General features: G+C 38.2%; 1 protein-coding gene across 1 annotated transcript; it reads right to left on the reverse strand.

Moving 5' to 3' along the window:
- Nucleotides 1-13,714: 13,714 nt before the first annotated feature.
- On the reverse strand, nt 13,715-15,171 carry LOC117910640 (ankyrin repeat-containing protein At5g02620-like). Its single transcript, XM_034824748.1, has 3 exons — nt 15,150-15,171; nt 14,142-14,507; nt 13,715-14,022 (listed from the first exon to the last, which is right to left on the reverse strand). Exons 1-3 carry the CDS (start codon nt 15,169-15,171, stop codon nt 13,715-13,717), a joined length of 696 nt encoding a protein of 231 aa, XP_034680639.1.
- Between the last annotated feature and the right edge of the window lie 2,978 nt (nt 15,172-18,149).

The raw sequence follows: 18,149 nt of genomic DNA on the forward strand, positions 1-18,149 counted from the left end.
AGAATTAAGCTAAAAAAACAAACGTCACTTACCTTTCTCTTTTCTCTTTGTCTACATCCAGAGCAACTCATCATCTTGCTTTAGTCCATACCGGGGCCTTACTCCAATAACATCCCGTAGCGATGCAAGATGCTTTCTTTTATTCATTAATGACTTCTTTAGGTTCTCCTGGATTTATCCTCTACATACTAAGGATCAAGCATTGGCCACTTTTGTTAAATTTAAAATTTTAGTGGAGAATTAATTCAATTCTCGAATTCAATGCTTACAATTAGATAATGGAGGAGAATTCAAAGCCTATCATTTCGTAATAGCATTGCAAGAAATATTTTTCTATTGAAGAAAAAACTTATCTCCGGTTTTTTACACTAAGGTTGTGTTTGGTTCCCATAAAATGTGAGAGAAAGAAAATTGGGAGGAAAAATGGAAGAAAAGAAAAAGTTAAGGAAAGGAATGTAATTTTTTTCACTTGTTTGGTTATCCATGGAAAATTTAAGGGGAAAAAAAAAAGAATTCATTTTCTTTTGTTTGGTTAACCATAAAAAAAAAAAAAAAAAAAGTCAAGGAAAAATGGAAGAAAAATAAAATCAACAATTTTTCTTAGATGGTTATCAATTTGTTGAATAATAAAATAAATTAATCCAATAAAAAGACTACTGAAAAGCGTGAATTTTTTGACATAAAACATTGCTCATAAAAAGTCTCTGTTATTATTTTTTTATTAATAATTATAAGATTTATGTATAAAATTTTCCTCATCCAATACAAATAAAATATACGAGTAATAACTATTTTTTATTTTCAAGGGAACATTTATAGCTAATAAAAAGCTCTTAAAAAAAATTCAGAAGGATTTTCGGAATCAAAATTTAGAAATAAAATATGTTCATATAATATAAAAATAAAAAACTACTATATAAAATATAAAATTCAAAATTAAAAAGGATTTTCTAAATCTAAATTTAAAAATTAAATTTGTAAAAATAAAAAGATACAATATAAAATATTTTTTATTTGTAAAAATAAAAAATAGTAACTTTTTATTTTTACATATTTCGATCTTACATTCGGCCAAAACTCACTAAGGAGCTCTTTCAAAATCTCCAAATTTCTCCCTCTCGTAATAGCATGAACAACTCTATTTATCATCTCCCACTTAAAAACAAAAAGGATTTTCCCAATTTGCTCATCCATCTCTCCACCTTTGTCGGTGGAGAACCTTGGGGAAACTACAAAATAAAAAAACAAGACTAAAAACTTCACAATTCTTTCTCCTGGCAGCAGCATAAAGTATATCAGTGACACCATATTCTCCTTCTCCAAAAACAAGAAGAGGGTCTCTTTCAAGCAGTTCCTGAACAAAACCCAAGTCTCCAGCTGAGGCAGCAGTATATAGAAACCATCCACCATAGCTAGACCTGAACACAAGCTTGTGCTTCATTTGCAGTCTAGAACATGCAACCTTAGGGAAGCTGTCATTATTGGAAGTATTATTGAAAAGGTCTCCATTCCTGCTCTACATTCAAGGTATGTGCTTGTGTGTATATATTTGATTGGGTTGTTAGTTGAAGCAGTTTGGTATATGGGTGACAGAGGTAGTATCCTAAAAAAAAGAGGATAGATTCAAGCTCTCCTGAATGAAATTGGAATATGTTGTGCACAAAAAATTTTCAAAGTTTTTTTTAAAAAAACTTTGTAAAACTTTTTTAGCAGCATAAAAGCTTTTTTTTTTTTTTAAGTTTTCATTCTATTTTTTATGCGTTCAGAGTTAAAACTCAATTCAAAATTTTCTCCAATTTCTCGAGCAACTATTGCATAAGCTGTCTTGGTGAAGACTTCTCCTATCTTTTGCCCTTTATGCATTTGCTCCATTAATCGATCAACCAAAAAGTTGTCTATTTCATCAATCCAAGTCAAGTTTTTTTTTTCACTTACACTTTTGTGTACTTCAAAGCCTTCACTATGTTCCATCTAAAATAATAATACATATATATATATATATATGTTTAAAATGAAAAGTCAAAAGGAGGATATATAATAACAACTTCATTGTAACTCATTCAAAATGTGATTTTAACTAGAGGAGTTATAGTTCTAAATACAATCATTGTACTTAATATGAAACACAAAAAACTATACAAGAAAAGAACCATAAAATAAAAGGACTCATCAACGGTTTCTATTGTAATCTTTCCACATGTCCATGGCTATTTTCTCTCTTAAGATTTCTCCTTCCTTGCATTTTTTAGCTAAACTCAAGACCATTGATTCAAACTCTACTTCTTCGCTAAAAAGCTCTCTATCGACCTCTGCTATTAATCTTTCATCTAGATCAACACCCATGAGATAGTTATGGAGGATACAACATGCTAGTATAATATTAGATTGTGTGTCAACAGGATAATGTGGCTTCGTCCCACTAGCTATTATTGGAAACCTTTTCTTCAAAACACCAAATGCTCTTTTAATTGCATTTCTCAAGGACGAGTGTCGAAGGTTGAAAACCTCTCGAGCATTTCTGGTTGATGAACACTATACTCTTTTAAATGGTAACGAGTGCTTCTATATGGGGTAAGAAATCAAGTTTTTAGCTAAAAACCTACATCAACCAAATAATATTTACCTAAGAAGCATAGACAAAGGATCTTTGTTATTAGTAATAGTCACATGAGCTAATAAATTATGTTATTATCTAATCACCAATAATCACCTTGTGGAACAATCAATTTATCAAAATCTCTCATTAATGCATTATCTAGGATTCTCAAGCCTGACACAGATCCTTCCTAACCAGGTATAACATATGTGAACTTCAAGTCAAAGGAACATGCTGTTAAAACATTTTGTGTTGGATAGTACTTTCACCTTCGATACCTTTGTACAACATCATTTGACACTTTTACACGAAAATGTAACCCATCAATCGCCCCTATGCAATCCTATAAAAAAAATTATTAGTTTATTTTGAAATATAAATAATACTCTAATGATGTTTGTTAGATAAGTAAGTTTACCTTAAAGTAGGGCCAAAAATTAGTATTGTCCCTGATTTCTTGAGGGCACTTTAATCCATCAGGCTACTTTAAGAAGACATCATCTAAAGATATTATAGCTCTAAGAACTTGATGAAAGTGACGACTAACAGTTTCACTAGAACGCTTAAAATAAAATTTCATAGTTCTATTCCTTAAATTATGACCAACAATGTGAAGGAATTTGGCAACTTGTTCCTTTACATTACTATGTGCATTATTTCTAAGACGACCTGTTCCCCGAAGAATGTTTACTAGTCTTGCAAATGCATCCTTTCCCATACGTAGTTGATTATAACAATCTTCATTATCCATTAGTGTAAGTCTTTCCATCAAAGCATGTTGTTCATAATCTCCTTCGTTAGAGATTGATCTCTCCAAATAGTTTGAGCGATGATAAACTAAAACAAGAATTGCCACATATGCAACATACATAGCTACACAAGTTGCAGCCCATCTTCTAAGTCTTTGCCACTCTTCATTATAAGTCTACATGATAGCAAAGTAAGAGGAATGATTTAGCAAAGTCATTAGGAAAAGTAAGAGGAACTGAAGTATTATGATTTCCAGCTATGAAAATTTTGAGGAAAATATTGCATGAAAATTAAGGATAAGGAAAATATTGCAAGTCATGGAGGGTGTTGCAGTTACTAGGTGTTCCTGCCTGGCTTTCCTGGCCTAGCAGGTGAGATACCAGTACCATATGCTTTTGCTTAACTATCTGGAGACGTTTTGCACACAACGGGTCAGCTCTAGGTATCGCCTAGGTAAAGGGATGCTTCTGCCCACTAGTTCTTTTCTTGATGTTAATTGCAACATGGCTTTGCTATATAATGTTGGAACAATGAGACAAAACTGCTTGGTTCTATCAATCAAGACACTGAATTAATTGGACCTCTTTGCTTGATGTTGAACAGTTTTTAAAAATTGTACTTAATGGGCTGGGCTTAGAGTGAATACGTGTGAATTAGTGTGTCGCGTTGTGAGCTACATTTAATCCATCAAGAATATGGACCCTATGTTCTATCACAAACAAACAAAATTGAAATAAATGCTTGGAGAAAATGCATGAAAGGAAAATAACTCAGAGTTAAAACTAATTATTCTTCAGTAAAGGATTGTGTAAAAGACTTCAGATTAATCCAGCAATTACAATGGGGAAAAAGATAGTTTGGGGCATGGGCCTCATCGGAAGTTTTTTGCATAAGATAAAAAAAGGAGAGGGCAGACATGTTATATATTAATTGGCATTAAACCCTAGCTACTAACATAAAGTATGAGCCATGACCTATGAAGATAAGCAGGAGTAAATGACACTAAAGATGACAAGCTTGGAATTTTAAATAATTTGGAATTCTGGAATCATTCAAGCTTAATTTATGAAAGAATTAATTGGTAGAAGGTTGAGGCTGATTTTCTGAGCTATCTTCCTACCAAATTGAAAAGGTAGTACTGCTGCTCCCATCAAAACTTCTCATGGCATACCATCTTAAAAAAGACTCAAGTGCACTGCACCTCTTCTGACATCTTTATTTATCCACGTAAATCATGTTGGACAAACATGAATTCAGTAGGAATCCAGATCTCTCCTATCATACTGCCAAATCTAGGACTGGAGAGTCCATGAGGATTCCGGACTTGGTTATTTAAGATTGATTTCATAGGATGCAAACAAACACTAATATAATTTTCGAGTTATTTGCATTATTAGTAAAGTATGCTAAATGCTTCATAGTTTATGCTTTCTACAGTTTTTAAGGAAGCTTGCATCATTGTATGTAACAAGATCACCTAAACCAGTGGCCAACCAAAAGAACAAAACTGGCCACAATATTTAAAATCATGTCTCAACCATGTCTCATTAGGAGTTACCATGGAGGACACACTAGGTTTAAAATCTTGCACTGGAAAAAAACTTGGGTGCAATTACAGAAATTCCAAAATCACCTTAGAATGAAATGGGCAGAGCAGAGCAGGTTTCCCAGTTTAATATGCTCTATTGCCACCTCTATTTTAGACAAAGTCCCCATATCAAAGGACAAAGAATCCAAAACCCTTAAATTGCTGGCCTATTGTTGCCAGTCTATTTTCTCACTTCTCAAAGCCAAGAAAGATACACAATCATCAAATATCTAAAAAAATTTATCCATCACCATAAAGTGGGCGGCATTAGACCAAACTTATCCAACTAAAAAAGACAATTAAACTTTTCTTATATTAGAACTAAAAGACTCTTGCAACTTTGTGCCCTATATGTAAGATTTCAATTTATATATTCAATGATCATACAGGATCGTATGTTGAATCACATGAAGAAATTATGCCATAATTACTATTAAAATTGTACCAACCTGAATCCATGTGTGAATTTGAAGACGGTACAGATCTTCTAAGGCTGATGAAGGGCACCACCTTTCTCTGGATTCTCTCAGGCAATGGGAGCGGGAGAGAGAGCGGTTCTGTTCTTTCAAAAGGATGTGATAGATCCAAAAGACACAAGCCTAAGCCTTTTATACCCTCCTGCCTTAGGGACCATACCCATTGGTTATTGGGCCTCATGGGCCTTAGGCCCATCATCTAAAGCCCATGATGGCATTGGGCTCTACACATTAGGTGGCCCATACTCAAGATTAAATCAGAAATTGCATGTTAAAAGATAACTTAATCCTGGACAATGTTTAATATATTGTCGGTCCACATTTATTCTATCAATCTCCCACTTGGACCACATATATATTACAAACAATGTTCATGATAGTGCTTTATTGAGCTCATCTTTGCTATCTTATTCAAAATATCCTTAAACAATCCGGTCTACTAATTATGCTAACATAGGATTAAAGCGGCCTTCGTTAATCATAATTATAACTTGACCTATCATCAATCACAACATTAATAAAATTAGCAACATGGATCAAGTATGGATGTGTAGTATGGAAATTTTATAGAATATGATCTTTAATATGTCTATTTCCAATTGGTCCTACTTTATGACTAAAAGATAGCCAAATACCACTTTCAACACTTGATGCTAAACTGCTTCTGAAAGTCATCACTTCAATTCAGAGTGTTCAAATACAATAATCTTTAAAATCAAGATCTGTACAGATAACACAACATAATATCACATCAAGAGAATAAACACAAAATCTAGATACAAACTCCCACTATTTTGACACATCATCAATGTGTACAACACCCATATGTGTGACGTGCTCATGATATACTTTGGGTGGCAAACCCTTAGTGAGCGGATCCGCAATCATGGAGTTTGTACTTATGTGTTCAATCGATACTTGAAGACTCTGAACTCTCTCTTTTACAACCAAGACCTTGATGTCAATGTGTTTGGACTTTGACGAACTTCGGTTGTTCTTAGAATATAATTCTACGGCCTTATTATCACAGTTGATTCTCAACGGTTTCTCAATCCCATCAACTATTCGTAACTGAGTGACAAAATTCTGTAGCCATATCCCATGGTTTGATGCTTCGTAACAGGCTATGAATTCTGCCTCCATGGTGGAAGAAGCAATAAGTGTTTGTTTAACACTTTTCCATGAAACTGTTCCTCCAACTAACATGAAGATGTAGCCTGAAGTGGATCTCCTACTATCAAGACATCCCGTGAAATCAGAGTCCGAATATCCCACGATCTCTAAGTGACTTGATCTACGGTATGTGAGCATGTAATCTTTAGTTCTTTGTAAATACCGCATAACCCGTTTTGCCTTTTTCCAATGATCCATACCTAGGTTACTTAAATATCTGCCTAACATTCCAACAATGTACGCAATATCCAGACGCGTACAAACTTGTGCATACATGAGACTTCCTATTGCCAAGGCATAGGGAAATCTCTCCATATCTTTCTTCTCAAGTTCATTTTTCGGACATTGGTGCAAACTAAACTTATCGCCTTTTGCTATAGGCGTGTCTCCTGGTGTACAATTGCTCATGCCAAATCTACTCAACACCTTATCGATGTAGGCCTTTTGTGATAACCCAAGTATACCTCTTGAACGATCCCTATGGATCTGTATACCCAGCACAAAAGATGCATTACCAAGATCCTTCATGTCAAATTTACTAGACAGAAATCACTTGGTTTCATGCAAAAGTCCCACATCACTACTTGCAAGTAGAATATCATCAACAATATAACACCAAGATAATAAATTTGCTCCCACTGAACTTGAGGTATATGCATTGATCAACGGTGTTCTCCTTAAAACCAAATGAAGTAATCACCTGATCAAACTTTCGGTACCATTGTCGGGATGCTTGCTTTAAACCATATATGGACCTTTTTAATCTGCATACAAGTTGCTTTGAATCATTAGACTCAAAGTTCTCCGGTAGCACCATGTATATTGTTTCATCAATGTTGCCATTAAGAAACGCAGTTTTAACGTCCATTTGATGTAGCTCTAAATCATAATGAGCTACAAGTGCCATGATGATTCTAAAGGAGTCCTTTGATGAAACTGGTGAAAAGGTCTCCTTATAATCAATGCCTTCCTTTGAGTGAAACCTTGCAACTAGGCGTGTCCTTATACCTAACAATATTGCCTTTTGAATCCCGCTTGGTTTTAAAAATCCATTTACAACCAATCAGTTTACACCTTTAGGCAACTCTACTAGGTCCCAAACACCATTGTCTTTTCATTGATTTCATCTCATCCTTCATGGCTTCTATCCACTTTTCAGAATCAGAACTTTGTTTGACTTGACTTACTAAAATTGGATCGTCTTCCAGACCCATGTCAAACTCATGTTCTTGGAGATATACAACATAATCATCTGAAATTGTACTTCTCCTTTCTCTAGTGGATCTCCTTAGTGGCACTTGTACTTGAGGTTCTTGAGGTTGTTGAGTTACCTCTTGATGAACTTGAATCGGTTCCATAACTTGAGTAGGAGGAATCTCAGGTGTGTCTTGAATCCCTGTTATGGACTGTACATTCTGAATAGTGTCATCAAACATAATATGACCATGTCCAGTCGTAATAATAGGAATATTAACAGATTCCTTTTCAAAGACCACCTTTCTTAATGGCTCTCTCCCACTTAACTCAACATCCTCAATGAACTTAGCATTGCCCGTTTCAAAGAAAGATCTAGTTGAGGGATCATAAAATTTGAAACCTCTCAACCTTTCAGAATACCCTACAAAGTAGCAGCTCACTGTTCTGGAGTCCAATTTCTTTTCATTTGGCTTGTAAGGCCTAGCTTCAGCTGGACAACCCCAGACATGCAAGTGCCTAATACTAGGTTTCTTGCTAGTCCATAACTCATATGAGGTTTTGGCTACTGCTTTGCTTGGTACTCTATTCAAAATATAAACTGCAGTTTTGATGGCTTCACCCCAAAGTGATTCAGGTAAGGTGGAATGACTGATCATACTTCTTACCATATCCTTAAGAGTACGGTTTCGCCTCTCTGCTACACCATTTTGGCTCGGAGTCCCTGGCATGGTGTATTGAGGAACAATACCACACTCCATCAAATATTTGGCGAATGGCCCTGGACGTTGTTCTCCGGATCCGTCATATTTACCATAATATTCACCTCCACGGTCAGATCTGACGGCTTTTATTTTCTTGCTTAGTTGGTTCTCAACTTCGGCTTTGAAATTCTTAAACACATCCAATGACTGAGACTTTTCATGAATCAAATAAAGATAGCCATAACGCGAGTAATCGTCAATGAAAGTGATAAAATATTGTTGTCCATTCCAAGAAGGGGTAGAAAATGGACCACAAATGTCTGTATGTATCAATTCCAAGACGTCACTGCACTAATTGGCATTCTTTTTCTTCATATTTGTTTGTTTTCCTTTAATGCACTTTATACAGACTTGAAAGTCTGAGAAATCAAGTGGATCGAGAATTCCTTCTGACACAAGTCTTTGTATTCGTTGATTTGAAATATGACCCAAACGCTTGTGCCATAACATTGATGAATTCTCATTCATTAATTTTTGCTTAATGCCATAATTACTTGAATGCAAGGTTTCATTTACATTAGTGGCCTTTATGTTCAATTTATATAGTTTGTCTGTTAGACTACCTGTACCAATAATATTTGAATTTAGATAAAGACTAACCATTCCATTTCCAAATGAACAACAATATCCAAATTTGTCCAAACATGAAACAGAAATTAAATTCCGTCTAAACGACGGTACTACAAAAGTCTCTTTCAAATCCAATGTACATCCAGAGTCTAACTGTAATCTGAAAAGACCAATAGCCTTGACTGCAGCCTTGTTGCCATTTCCCACATAGATGTATCTTTCACCATCAGTTGGCATTCGACTCCTTAGGCAACCCTGCATAGTGACACTTATGTGAGTAGTTGCACCCGTATCTATCCACCAAGTGTCAGTAGGCACTACAGCTAAATTAATTTCTGAACAAACAAAGTTGAGAAGTGTACCTTTCTTTTCACGCCAAGCAGCGTATTTGGTACATGTCTTCTTCATATGACAAGCCTTCTTGCAAAAGAAACAAGTGATCTTCTTATCTTGTTTCTTTTGCTCCTTTTGCTTTGATGTCCCAAAAACTGCAATTTGTTTTCCTTTATTGTCCCTCTTTCTTTTCTTGTTGGTACCAAATCCTTGAGATGTGGAAGACAAGTGAGCACTTTCTATCTTTTCTTGCTTCAATCTCTCTTCCTCTTGCACACATTGAGTAATAAGCTCATTCAAAGTCCATTTTTCCTTTTGTGTATTGTAACTGATTTTGAATGGACTGAATTGTGTAGGCAGAGAGATCAAGACCAAGTGCATGAGTATGTCTTTCGACAACTCTAACTTTAGTGCCTTGAGTCTCGTCACAGGATTAGACATTTCCATAATGTACTCCCTGATATTCTCTTTCCCTTTATACCGCATAGAGACAAGCTTACTAAGAATAGTGCTTATCTCAACCGTTTCGTTTGCAGCGAATCGGTTTGCTATCTGGTCCAAGAATGCCTTGGCTTGGGTTTCCTCAGGTATTGCACCCCTTATTGCTTCTGGAATTGAGTGCTTCATAATCATTAGACTCATGCGATTGGATCACTCCCATTTTTCCATAGTAGACCTTTGCTCAGCAGTGCTGGCACTAGTAAGATCTGAAGGGCGATCCTCCCTTAATGCAAAGTCTAAATCCATGCACCCGAGCACAATTATAACGTGCTCTTTCCATTTCTTGAAGTTTGTGCCATTAAGCACAAGAATGTTATTCACATTTGCAGATATAGAAGATGCTGAATTCATAATAATAAAGCTCACAATCAGTCACATAAGCATCATACATACATGATAAATAAACATCATGCAAGATACCTAGGACAAACATTAATATTCAGTCTTTGGACAAAATATTAACTTGTAATTGGTATCCTTATACAAAATTAATTCATAAATATTGACAATAAAATCGAAAACAATATGTCTGTCTTTGGACTAACATATCGAATGCAAGATAAACATTATATGTCACATATTTATGACTACTTTATCTATTATTATATTAAAATAATCTTCCTTTGGGCGATTATTTTAAATAATAATAATAACATGTTTAGATATTGTAAAATAAATAAATTATATAATATAAGTTACTTTGGCAACCGATATACATAATTCATTTATTTTAACACAAATATAGCAAGAAATAATTTAATTAAAATTATTCATCTATTTATTTATACATAAACTTATGTATATATCCATACCAATTGAAACATAACAGCTTGTATATATATATATATATATATATATATATATATATATATATATATATATATATATATATATCAATTAAAGCATAAATACAAGAATGAATATATATATCAATTAATGCATAAAATAGAAACTTAGTGTAATGGTTCAATCGTGGCCTTGGAACAACCCAGGTCATGGGTTCAAGCTCCCTTGGTGGCCTTTCCTCCATTTTCCACTTCTTTTTTTTTTTTTTTTTTTTTTTTATATATATATCAAAAACGCCATTCATGGCGTTGGCAGCCTGCAATAGCACGACGCCTAAAGTGCGCCCTAAACGGCGCTTAAGACGGCTCCTTAACGGCACGAAGACGGCACCTTAATGGCGCCCTAGAGAACGCTCTGTTAGCGCTGCAGATGGCGCCTCAACGGTGCTTGGGAGCACACCCTAATGGCGCTTGATGGCGCCGGAGTGGGTCGCCAGAAACTCGCCTGAACCGCGTCAATGGCGCTGAAGGCGCTACCTGAACCACGCCTCAATGGTGTTGCAGGCGCTGCTGAACCGCGCGCATACGCCGCGCCCCAGGCCGCACGCACAGGTCGGTGACACCTGCTCCCTCAGCCGCGCGCACCAGTGGTGCACATCAGCCGTGCGCACCAGTGACACCGTCAAAGGCGCTGGAATGGCGCCCTGAAACGCGCCTTAACGGTGCCTTGAGTGGCGCGCTCCAGCACTCCAACGAAAACTGCGCTGGAGTGGGGCCTTAAACGGCGCTTTAACGGCGCCGGAGTGGCACCTCAAGCGCGCCCTGAACGACGCCTCCATTGGCGCCTGAACCACACTTCCGATGGTGCTGCAAATGACACTGGTATCGCGTCTGAATTCAAGCCAGTACAATTATTATTGCCCTAACATGCTATTTCTCATTGATCCAACAAAGGCTCTGATACCAATTGTGAGATTTCAATTTATATATTCAATGATCATATAGGATCGTATGTTGAATCACATGAAGAAATTATGCCATAATTACTATTAAAATTGTTCCAACTTGAATCCATGTGTGAATTTGAAGACGATACGAATCTTCTAAGGCTGATGGAGGGCACCACCTTTCTCTGGATTCTCTCAGGCAATGGGAGCGGGAGAGAGAGCGGTTCTGTTATTTCAAAATGATGTGATAGATCCAAAAGACACAAGCCTAAGCCTTTTATACCCTCCTGCCTTAGGGACCATACCCATTGGTTATTAGGCCTCACGGGCCTTAGGCCCATCATCTAAAGCCCGTGATGGCATTGGGCTCTACACATTAGGTGGCCCATACTCAAGATTAAATCAGAAATTACATGTTAAAAGATAGCTTAATCCTGGACAATGTTTAATATATTGTCAGTCTACATTTATTCTATCACTATACTCCCTTAGAAGCTATATAATATTGTTGAAAATTTTCCATAGTGCTTATATAAATAGTACACGCACTTCTCCACATCTCATAGAAAAACTAGGAGCCGAAATTCATCATCAACACATTTTCTCTCCATAAAATCATTTTCAAAGCACAGATCTCTAGTAATCAGATCTCAAAAACCCTAATGCTCTAGTAAACAAACACAATCAAACATTTGTAACAGCACAGATAGATTCAAACAGAGAACTTTGTTCACACTGAAACAGAAACCAAAGTACAATAGGACTGCTTCTATAGTTTCCCTTTTTTTTTTTTCCAAATGGACACAAAGATTTTTCATTTTGGGAAGAAAAAGGCTTGTTGGTTGTGTTCTATTTGATAGCCTGATTGAGATCCATGCCACCCCTTGGCCTGCTAAGGTTCTAAATGGTATTCTTGCACCAATTACTCAACATGGCCCTTAAATTTCATTTTGGGAAGCATCCCTTAAGTTGCAATTAATTATCGAAACTGAGGCATACTAATTAGTAATTATTCAAGTTGCAGCTCCGTAGCTGATAAGAGCGCATTTGAGCCTAAATCAATAATAAGAATCCATGAAACTGTCTCCCTAGCACCCATGAACTTCTTCAATTCGATATATAGCCATCACTATTACAATCCAAATCTGTCCTTATTTTCTTTCTGGTTCCTTTTTAGCTTTCAACTTGTCATGCCCCAAGCAGAACACTTCCTTGAGCTCTAGTAAATTTTCCCATCACCAGTAGTATCAATGAGCTTAAACTCTTGCTTGATCAGCCGGTTGGACCTTCCATGGCAGCAAACGATGAACAATTACAACTCCAAATTAAACTAGTAAGTATTATCCTAGGCTTTCTTCTCTTTTCCATCCTTTTAACATCTCTGGAGGCTTTGAAAGATGAAGGCACTTTCCACCCACTTGTCCGAACAGGCTTAGCCATGAGGGCCCCTTTGGGTCCAAAGCAGACAATACCTACATGGTTGGGAGCGGGTCGTTACAATATGACTTTTAATCGTTTTCTTTATTTAAGATATTTCTTCACTTTCTTTGTTTTCGCTACTATCGCTGTCTTCCTTGATCTCTAACAAACCCAAGGGTCTGATACTAACTCTCTGATTCAGTCTCTGAAACTGTAAAACATTTAAAGAAAGCATGGATAGATATTCAATTCAGAGGTTTGTAAAAGAAGGAAAACAATATTTTTTAAAGATAAAAAGTCTATCATTTCTTTTTCTTTTTTTCTTTTTTTCTCACTATCATCTATGATGCAACAAAAAAAAAAAGAATAAAAAAAAAAGTAGTAAAATAAATTGGGGTTCAAAGGAGGAACAGATACATAGGAAATTGAAATTTTTGGCGGCCTTACCAATCTTACTAAGGTGTCCAATATCCACGTTAACATCGTCTCCGGAGATATGATAGACATGCGAAACAGATGGAGGGGTGGTGTCTTTCCTTCAACATTCTTCTCATTCATGAGTCCTCTCACCCTTAACTAGCGAATATTTGACAAACCCGAAGTTGCAAATATTCCCTTCTATGGCACTATCAAGTGAAGAACATTATTGCCCTTATCATCAACTTTCTCGCAACAATCTGGAAAGCGCAACACCAGCAGCTTCACTATGTCCACATGGCCTCGGCTCGCTGCAATATGAAGAGTTGTCCTGTTTCCGTGGTCTTTGACGCCTAGGTAGACAACATCCCTGTCAGATTGCTCTAGCAATTGCCTCAGTATTGTTGGATGACAACCCACATATGCAGCAAAGTGAAGGGGAGACCACCCATTTTCATCCAATTCATTAGTTAAAGCACGCTTCCATTCCAGTGTTTTCTTTGTCATTACTGATAAAATCAACAGAAGAGATAAATTTTTTTTTAAGAAAATTAAGAAAATAAATGAAGTCTCCTCTTGTAATGTGATTCCAATAGTAAATAAAAATGGTGCATTCTCCACTACGTACCTTGTTCATTAAGAATTACCGCAGCATGCAAAGCCATTCGACCCTTGAAGCCACTATGAGCTAGTGAAGAGCAAATCTCTTGGATCATCTGCACCAAGTCTCTGAATCCCCAATCAGCAGCCATGTAAAGAGGAGTGTTGCCTTCATTATTAGCACCATAGATAAACTCGGGGTCTTCCTGTATCAATAACTTCACCACCTTAGGGTGATGATATCTCACTGCCTCGTGCAAGGCTGTGTCGTTGTCCTCATTTGTCATCCTCAGCATGGCCACACAAACTGTTGTATCCCCTCTCTCCGTGTCTCCATGAAGTTGTTTTGCAACTTCAATTAGATTTTCCACCACTATCAAATGCCCTTCTCTGGCTGCAAGGTGAAGTGGCAGGGTTCAAAATCTCGGTCGATACAGGTATGACTCAGCCGAGTCATATCCGCCTCGACCATGGCCGGTATCGGACTGATACCCGAGTTGGATATTTTGTTAGCTTGTGAACAAACTCAGTGGAGTAGAAATGGTGGAGAAGATGAAAGGATCAAAACCCACGAAAATGAAAAATACTGGGGCATAGCCACCACATTCACATTCATGGAGCCCGGGGATTCTGATTTCTATGGATTACGTTGAGATGTTTCCGTTTTGGCACTAGGAGTAGAGGTTGATTGATTTGTTGACTCGGATACACTACTTTACACTGGGGCATAGCCAGGATGGAGAGTATTTTTCATTAGAGCATAGTCACCCTACTGGATCTCTCACACTGGGGCATATCCATCTTTTGGAGGGAGATCAGACTAATTCTTGACGTTGGAGCATCCGACGGGTGATATAGAGATCATTAGATTATTTCATGTTGTCCTTATTTCATACTGGGGCATAGCCACCTTGTTAGAGGTTTTGACATTGAGATTCGACTTTCCGTTTGTGATTATTGCTTTTGATGGATTATGGAACTATTGATACCTCGGGTTGAGTCTTCTCGGCATACTTGGACGATCTCGGATATATACCTTTCATCTCGTAATCAGACATTTCACCCTTGATACTTTCACGCCTTCTATCATACTAGAGCCTGATCATCACCTTCTTTTATCCTACGCATCCCACCGTGGCACATGACCTCACCCCTTTCTCGATTAGGAGGAGATGTAGATCAGTCCTCGATCACCTTGGTTGTGCTTTCATATATCTTTTGGACTTTAGGTTCAACATTTTCCATTATGGCAGGGCCTGACAGATTGTTGATTTATTAGTGACGATGTTTTCATTTTGATAGTTATCATGTTGAGTGTTGATTTGCTAGCTCCTTGAGTTTCGAGCACTGGTCATCATTGTTCTTATTCATCAGTTAGTTTTGTTTTGTCAGCATGGTGTCACGATGCATGGTCCTGTTTGGCATTACCTATTTAAGATTGGGCATTTTCATTACCTGATGGATGAGCATATTTCAGAGTACAGTTAGTTTTGAGGTACTTTGCATCTCTGGTTGTTCATCATTGCATACTGGGGCATACCCCCATTCCCTAGGATCATTGGACCTTTCATAGGTTTCGTTCACTTTTCGATCTAGTAGTATTGACCCTAGTGAGTCACATACTGGGGCATACCCTCCTTCCCTAGGATCATCAAATCTTTCACAGGCTTCATTATCTTTCAACCTAGTTGTCGATCCTCACGAGTTGCACACTGGGGCATATCCCCTCCTTTCGATTTTGCTTGCATCGTTATCCTGGATATCCTTTGGCTTTGGGCCACTTGATCAGATCACCATCATATCAGTTTAATTTTTGGGCCGTACCTATATCGATCGGCCATTTCCTTGTCAGGTCAGTTCAGTTTCTGGGGCCGCACCTATATCGATCGGTCATCTCCCTATCGTGTCAGTTTTCGAGTTGGGACCGCACCTATATCGATCGATCATTATCCTATCAATTTGAGTTTGAGTCGGGGCCGCACCTATATCAATCGGCCATCTCCCTGTCATGACAGTCGAGTCGGGACCGCACCTATATCGATCGGTCATTATCCTATCAGTTTGAGTTTGAGTCGGGGCCGCACCTATATCGATCGGCCATCTCCCTGTCGTGTCAGTTTTCGAGTCGGGATCGCACCTATATCAATCGGTCATCATCCTATCAGTTTGAGTTTGAGTCGGGGCCGCACCTATATCGATCGACCATCTCCTTGTCATGACAGTCGAGTCGGGACCGCACCTATATCGATCGGTCATCATCCTATCAGTTTGAGTTTGAGTCGGGGCCGCACCTATATCGATCGACCATCTCCCTGTCATGTCAGTTTTCGAGTCGGGACCGCACCTATATCGATCGGTCATCATCCTATCAGTTTGAGTTTGAGTCGGGGCCGCACCTATATCGATCGACCATCTCCCTGTCATGTCAGTTTTCGAGTCGGGATCGCACCTATATCGATCGGTCATCATCCTATCAGTTTGAGTTTGAGTCGGGGCCGCACCTATATCGATCGGTCATGTCCCTATCGTGTCAGTTTTCGAGTCGGGACCGCACCTATATCGATCGGTCATCATCCTATCAGTTTGAGTTTGAGTCGGGGCCGCACCTATATCGATCGGCCATTTCCCGGTCATGTCAGTTTTCGAGTCGGGACCGCACCTATATCAATCGGTCATCATCTTATCAGTCAGAGTTCAGGGCCGCACCTATATCGATCGGTCATCTTCCTATCAATTCAGTTTCTGGGGCCGCACCTATATCGATCGACCATCTCTTTGTCATGTCAGTTCAGTTTCTGGGACCGCACCTATATCGATCGGTCATTATCGTGTCAGTTTGAGTTTGGGACCGCACCTATATCGATCGGTCATTGTTTTGTCGGATTGAGTTGGGTCTTGTTCACCTCCGAGTCGCGCCTGCATAGTTGGGTCTTGTTTGATTTTGAGTCACCATTATTCCTCCATTTTGGGTTGTTCAGAGTCATTCTCCTCACTCGGTTACCTGGAGCTTATTGCTTGATCGTCATTGTTTTTTTTTGGGATTCCCCTTCCACTACACATGACACAGTCTTTTGAGACCACGACACGTATTTCAGTCATGTTGTTAGGCATCCTACGCTTAGCATTCTCATGTAGTTCACATAGGGCAGTTTCCTTTAGACACGTTTTGTCCGTACTCTAGGGTGGTTCGACCGTTACTCATCTTTGGCATTGTTCTTGGAGTCACTTTTGGAGACGTCTTAGAGGGGGCCCGGATCTTTAGTGTGGCTTCAGAGGCATTTTGACACCCTTTTCTCTTAGGATTAGAGCCTTTGTGTTCATCTGTTGGCCTGAGTGAGTTCGTGTTTCACTAGTGTCTCATTGGGGGTCTCTTTGGTTCTTCGGTAGAGTTCACTTCACTCCACTCACTATTCACACTTACTATTTACTTCAGTGTTCATATTCTTTACACTCGTGAACTCTACCGAAGAGGGGCATATTTGTAGACCCCCACTTTGGGAGGTAATTGTTGTAGCAAATTTTGCCAGGTGGAGCAGCTTTAGGAGGCCGCGTGGTGCCTCTTGGCAGGCTGCTGAAGGATCAAGTAGTGGATTTGAGAGGCAAACCAGGTGGTGACACCTGTAAAGTGATTCTTTAGGCAGTTATGAGATATTTTAAAGGTTGACAGCTGCAGGAAGGTGGTCTGGGCTGCCGTTGGGGATTTTGGGGCTACCGTTGGGGATTTTGGGAAGGCCGTTAGAGATATTTTTTTAGAGGGCTGCCTGGAGATATTGTTGAGGAAGATGGGCAGAGAGAGTTAGAGAAAAGGAAGGGGGAAAAACTGACGGGAGAAAGGAGAAAGAGAGAGAGGAAGAACTCAGGGGTTTTCTCACGGATTTTTGCTGGAGAAGAGCTTTCTAGGTGCGTGCTTTGTGGTTTTTTTTTTTCTTCTTCTGTTCATGTTTTTCATTATATTTTCACATTCATGCATTCGCCATGTTGTTTTAGCTTTCATTCACCATTTGAATGTGATTGTTATGCCATTTTCTCATTTTCT

The sequence above is a fragment of the Vitis riparia genome, unplaced genomic scaffold, assembly GCF_004353265.1.
Source record: "Vitis riparia cultivar Riparia Gloire de Montpellier isolate 1030 unplaced genomic scaffold, EGFV_Vit.rip_1.0 scaffold795_pilon_pilon, whole genome shotgun sequence".
NCBI lineage: Eukaryota > Viridiplantae > Streptophyta > Magnoliopsida > Vitales > Vitaceae > Vitis > Vitis riparia.

What these genes read in the sequence shown, in the direction of transcription:
- LOC117910640 (XM_034824748.1), bottom strand. Translation starts at nt 15,171, where the DNA reads ATGTCTGATTACGAGATGAAAG. An exon ending in GTCTGATTACGAGATGAAAG is followed by an intron (nt 14,508 to 15,149) that starts GTATATATCCGA and finishes TTCACCTTGCAG; the next exon opens with CCAGAGAAGGGCATTTGATA. An exon ending in GGTAATTCTTAATGAACAAG is followed by an intron (nt 14,023 to 14,141) that starts GTACGTAGTGGA and finishes TGATTTTATCAG; the next exon opens with TAATGACAAAGAAAACACTG.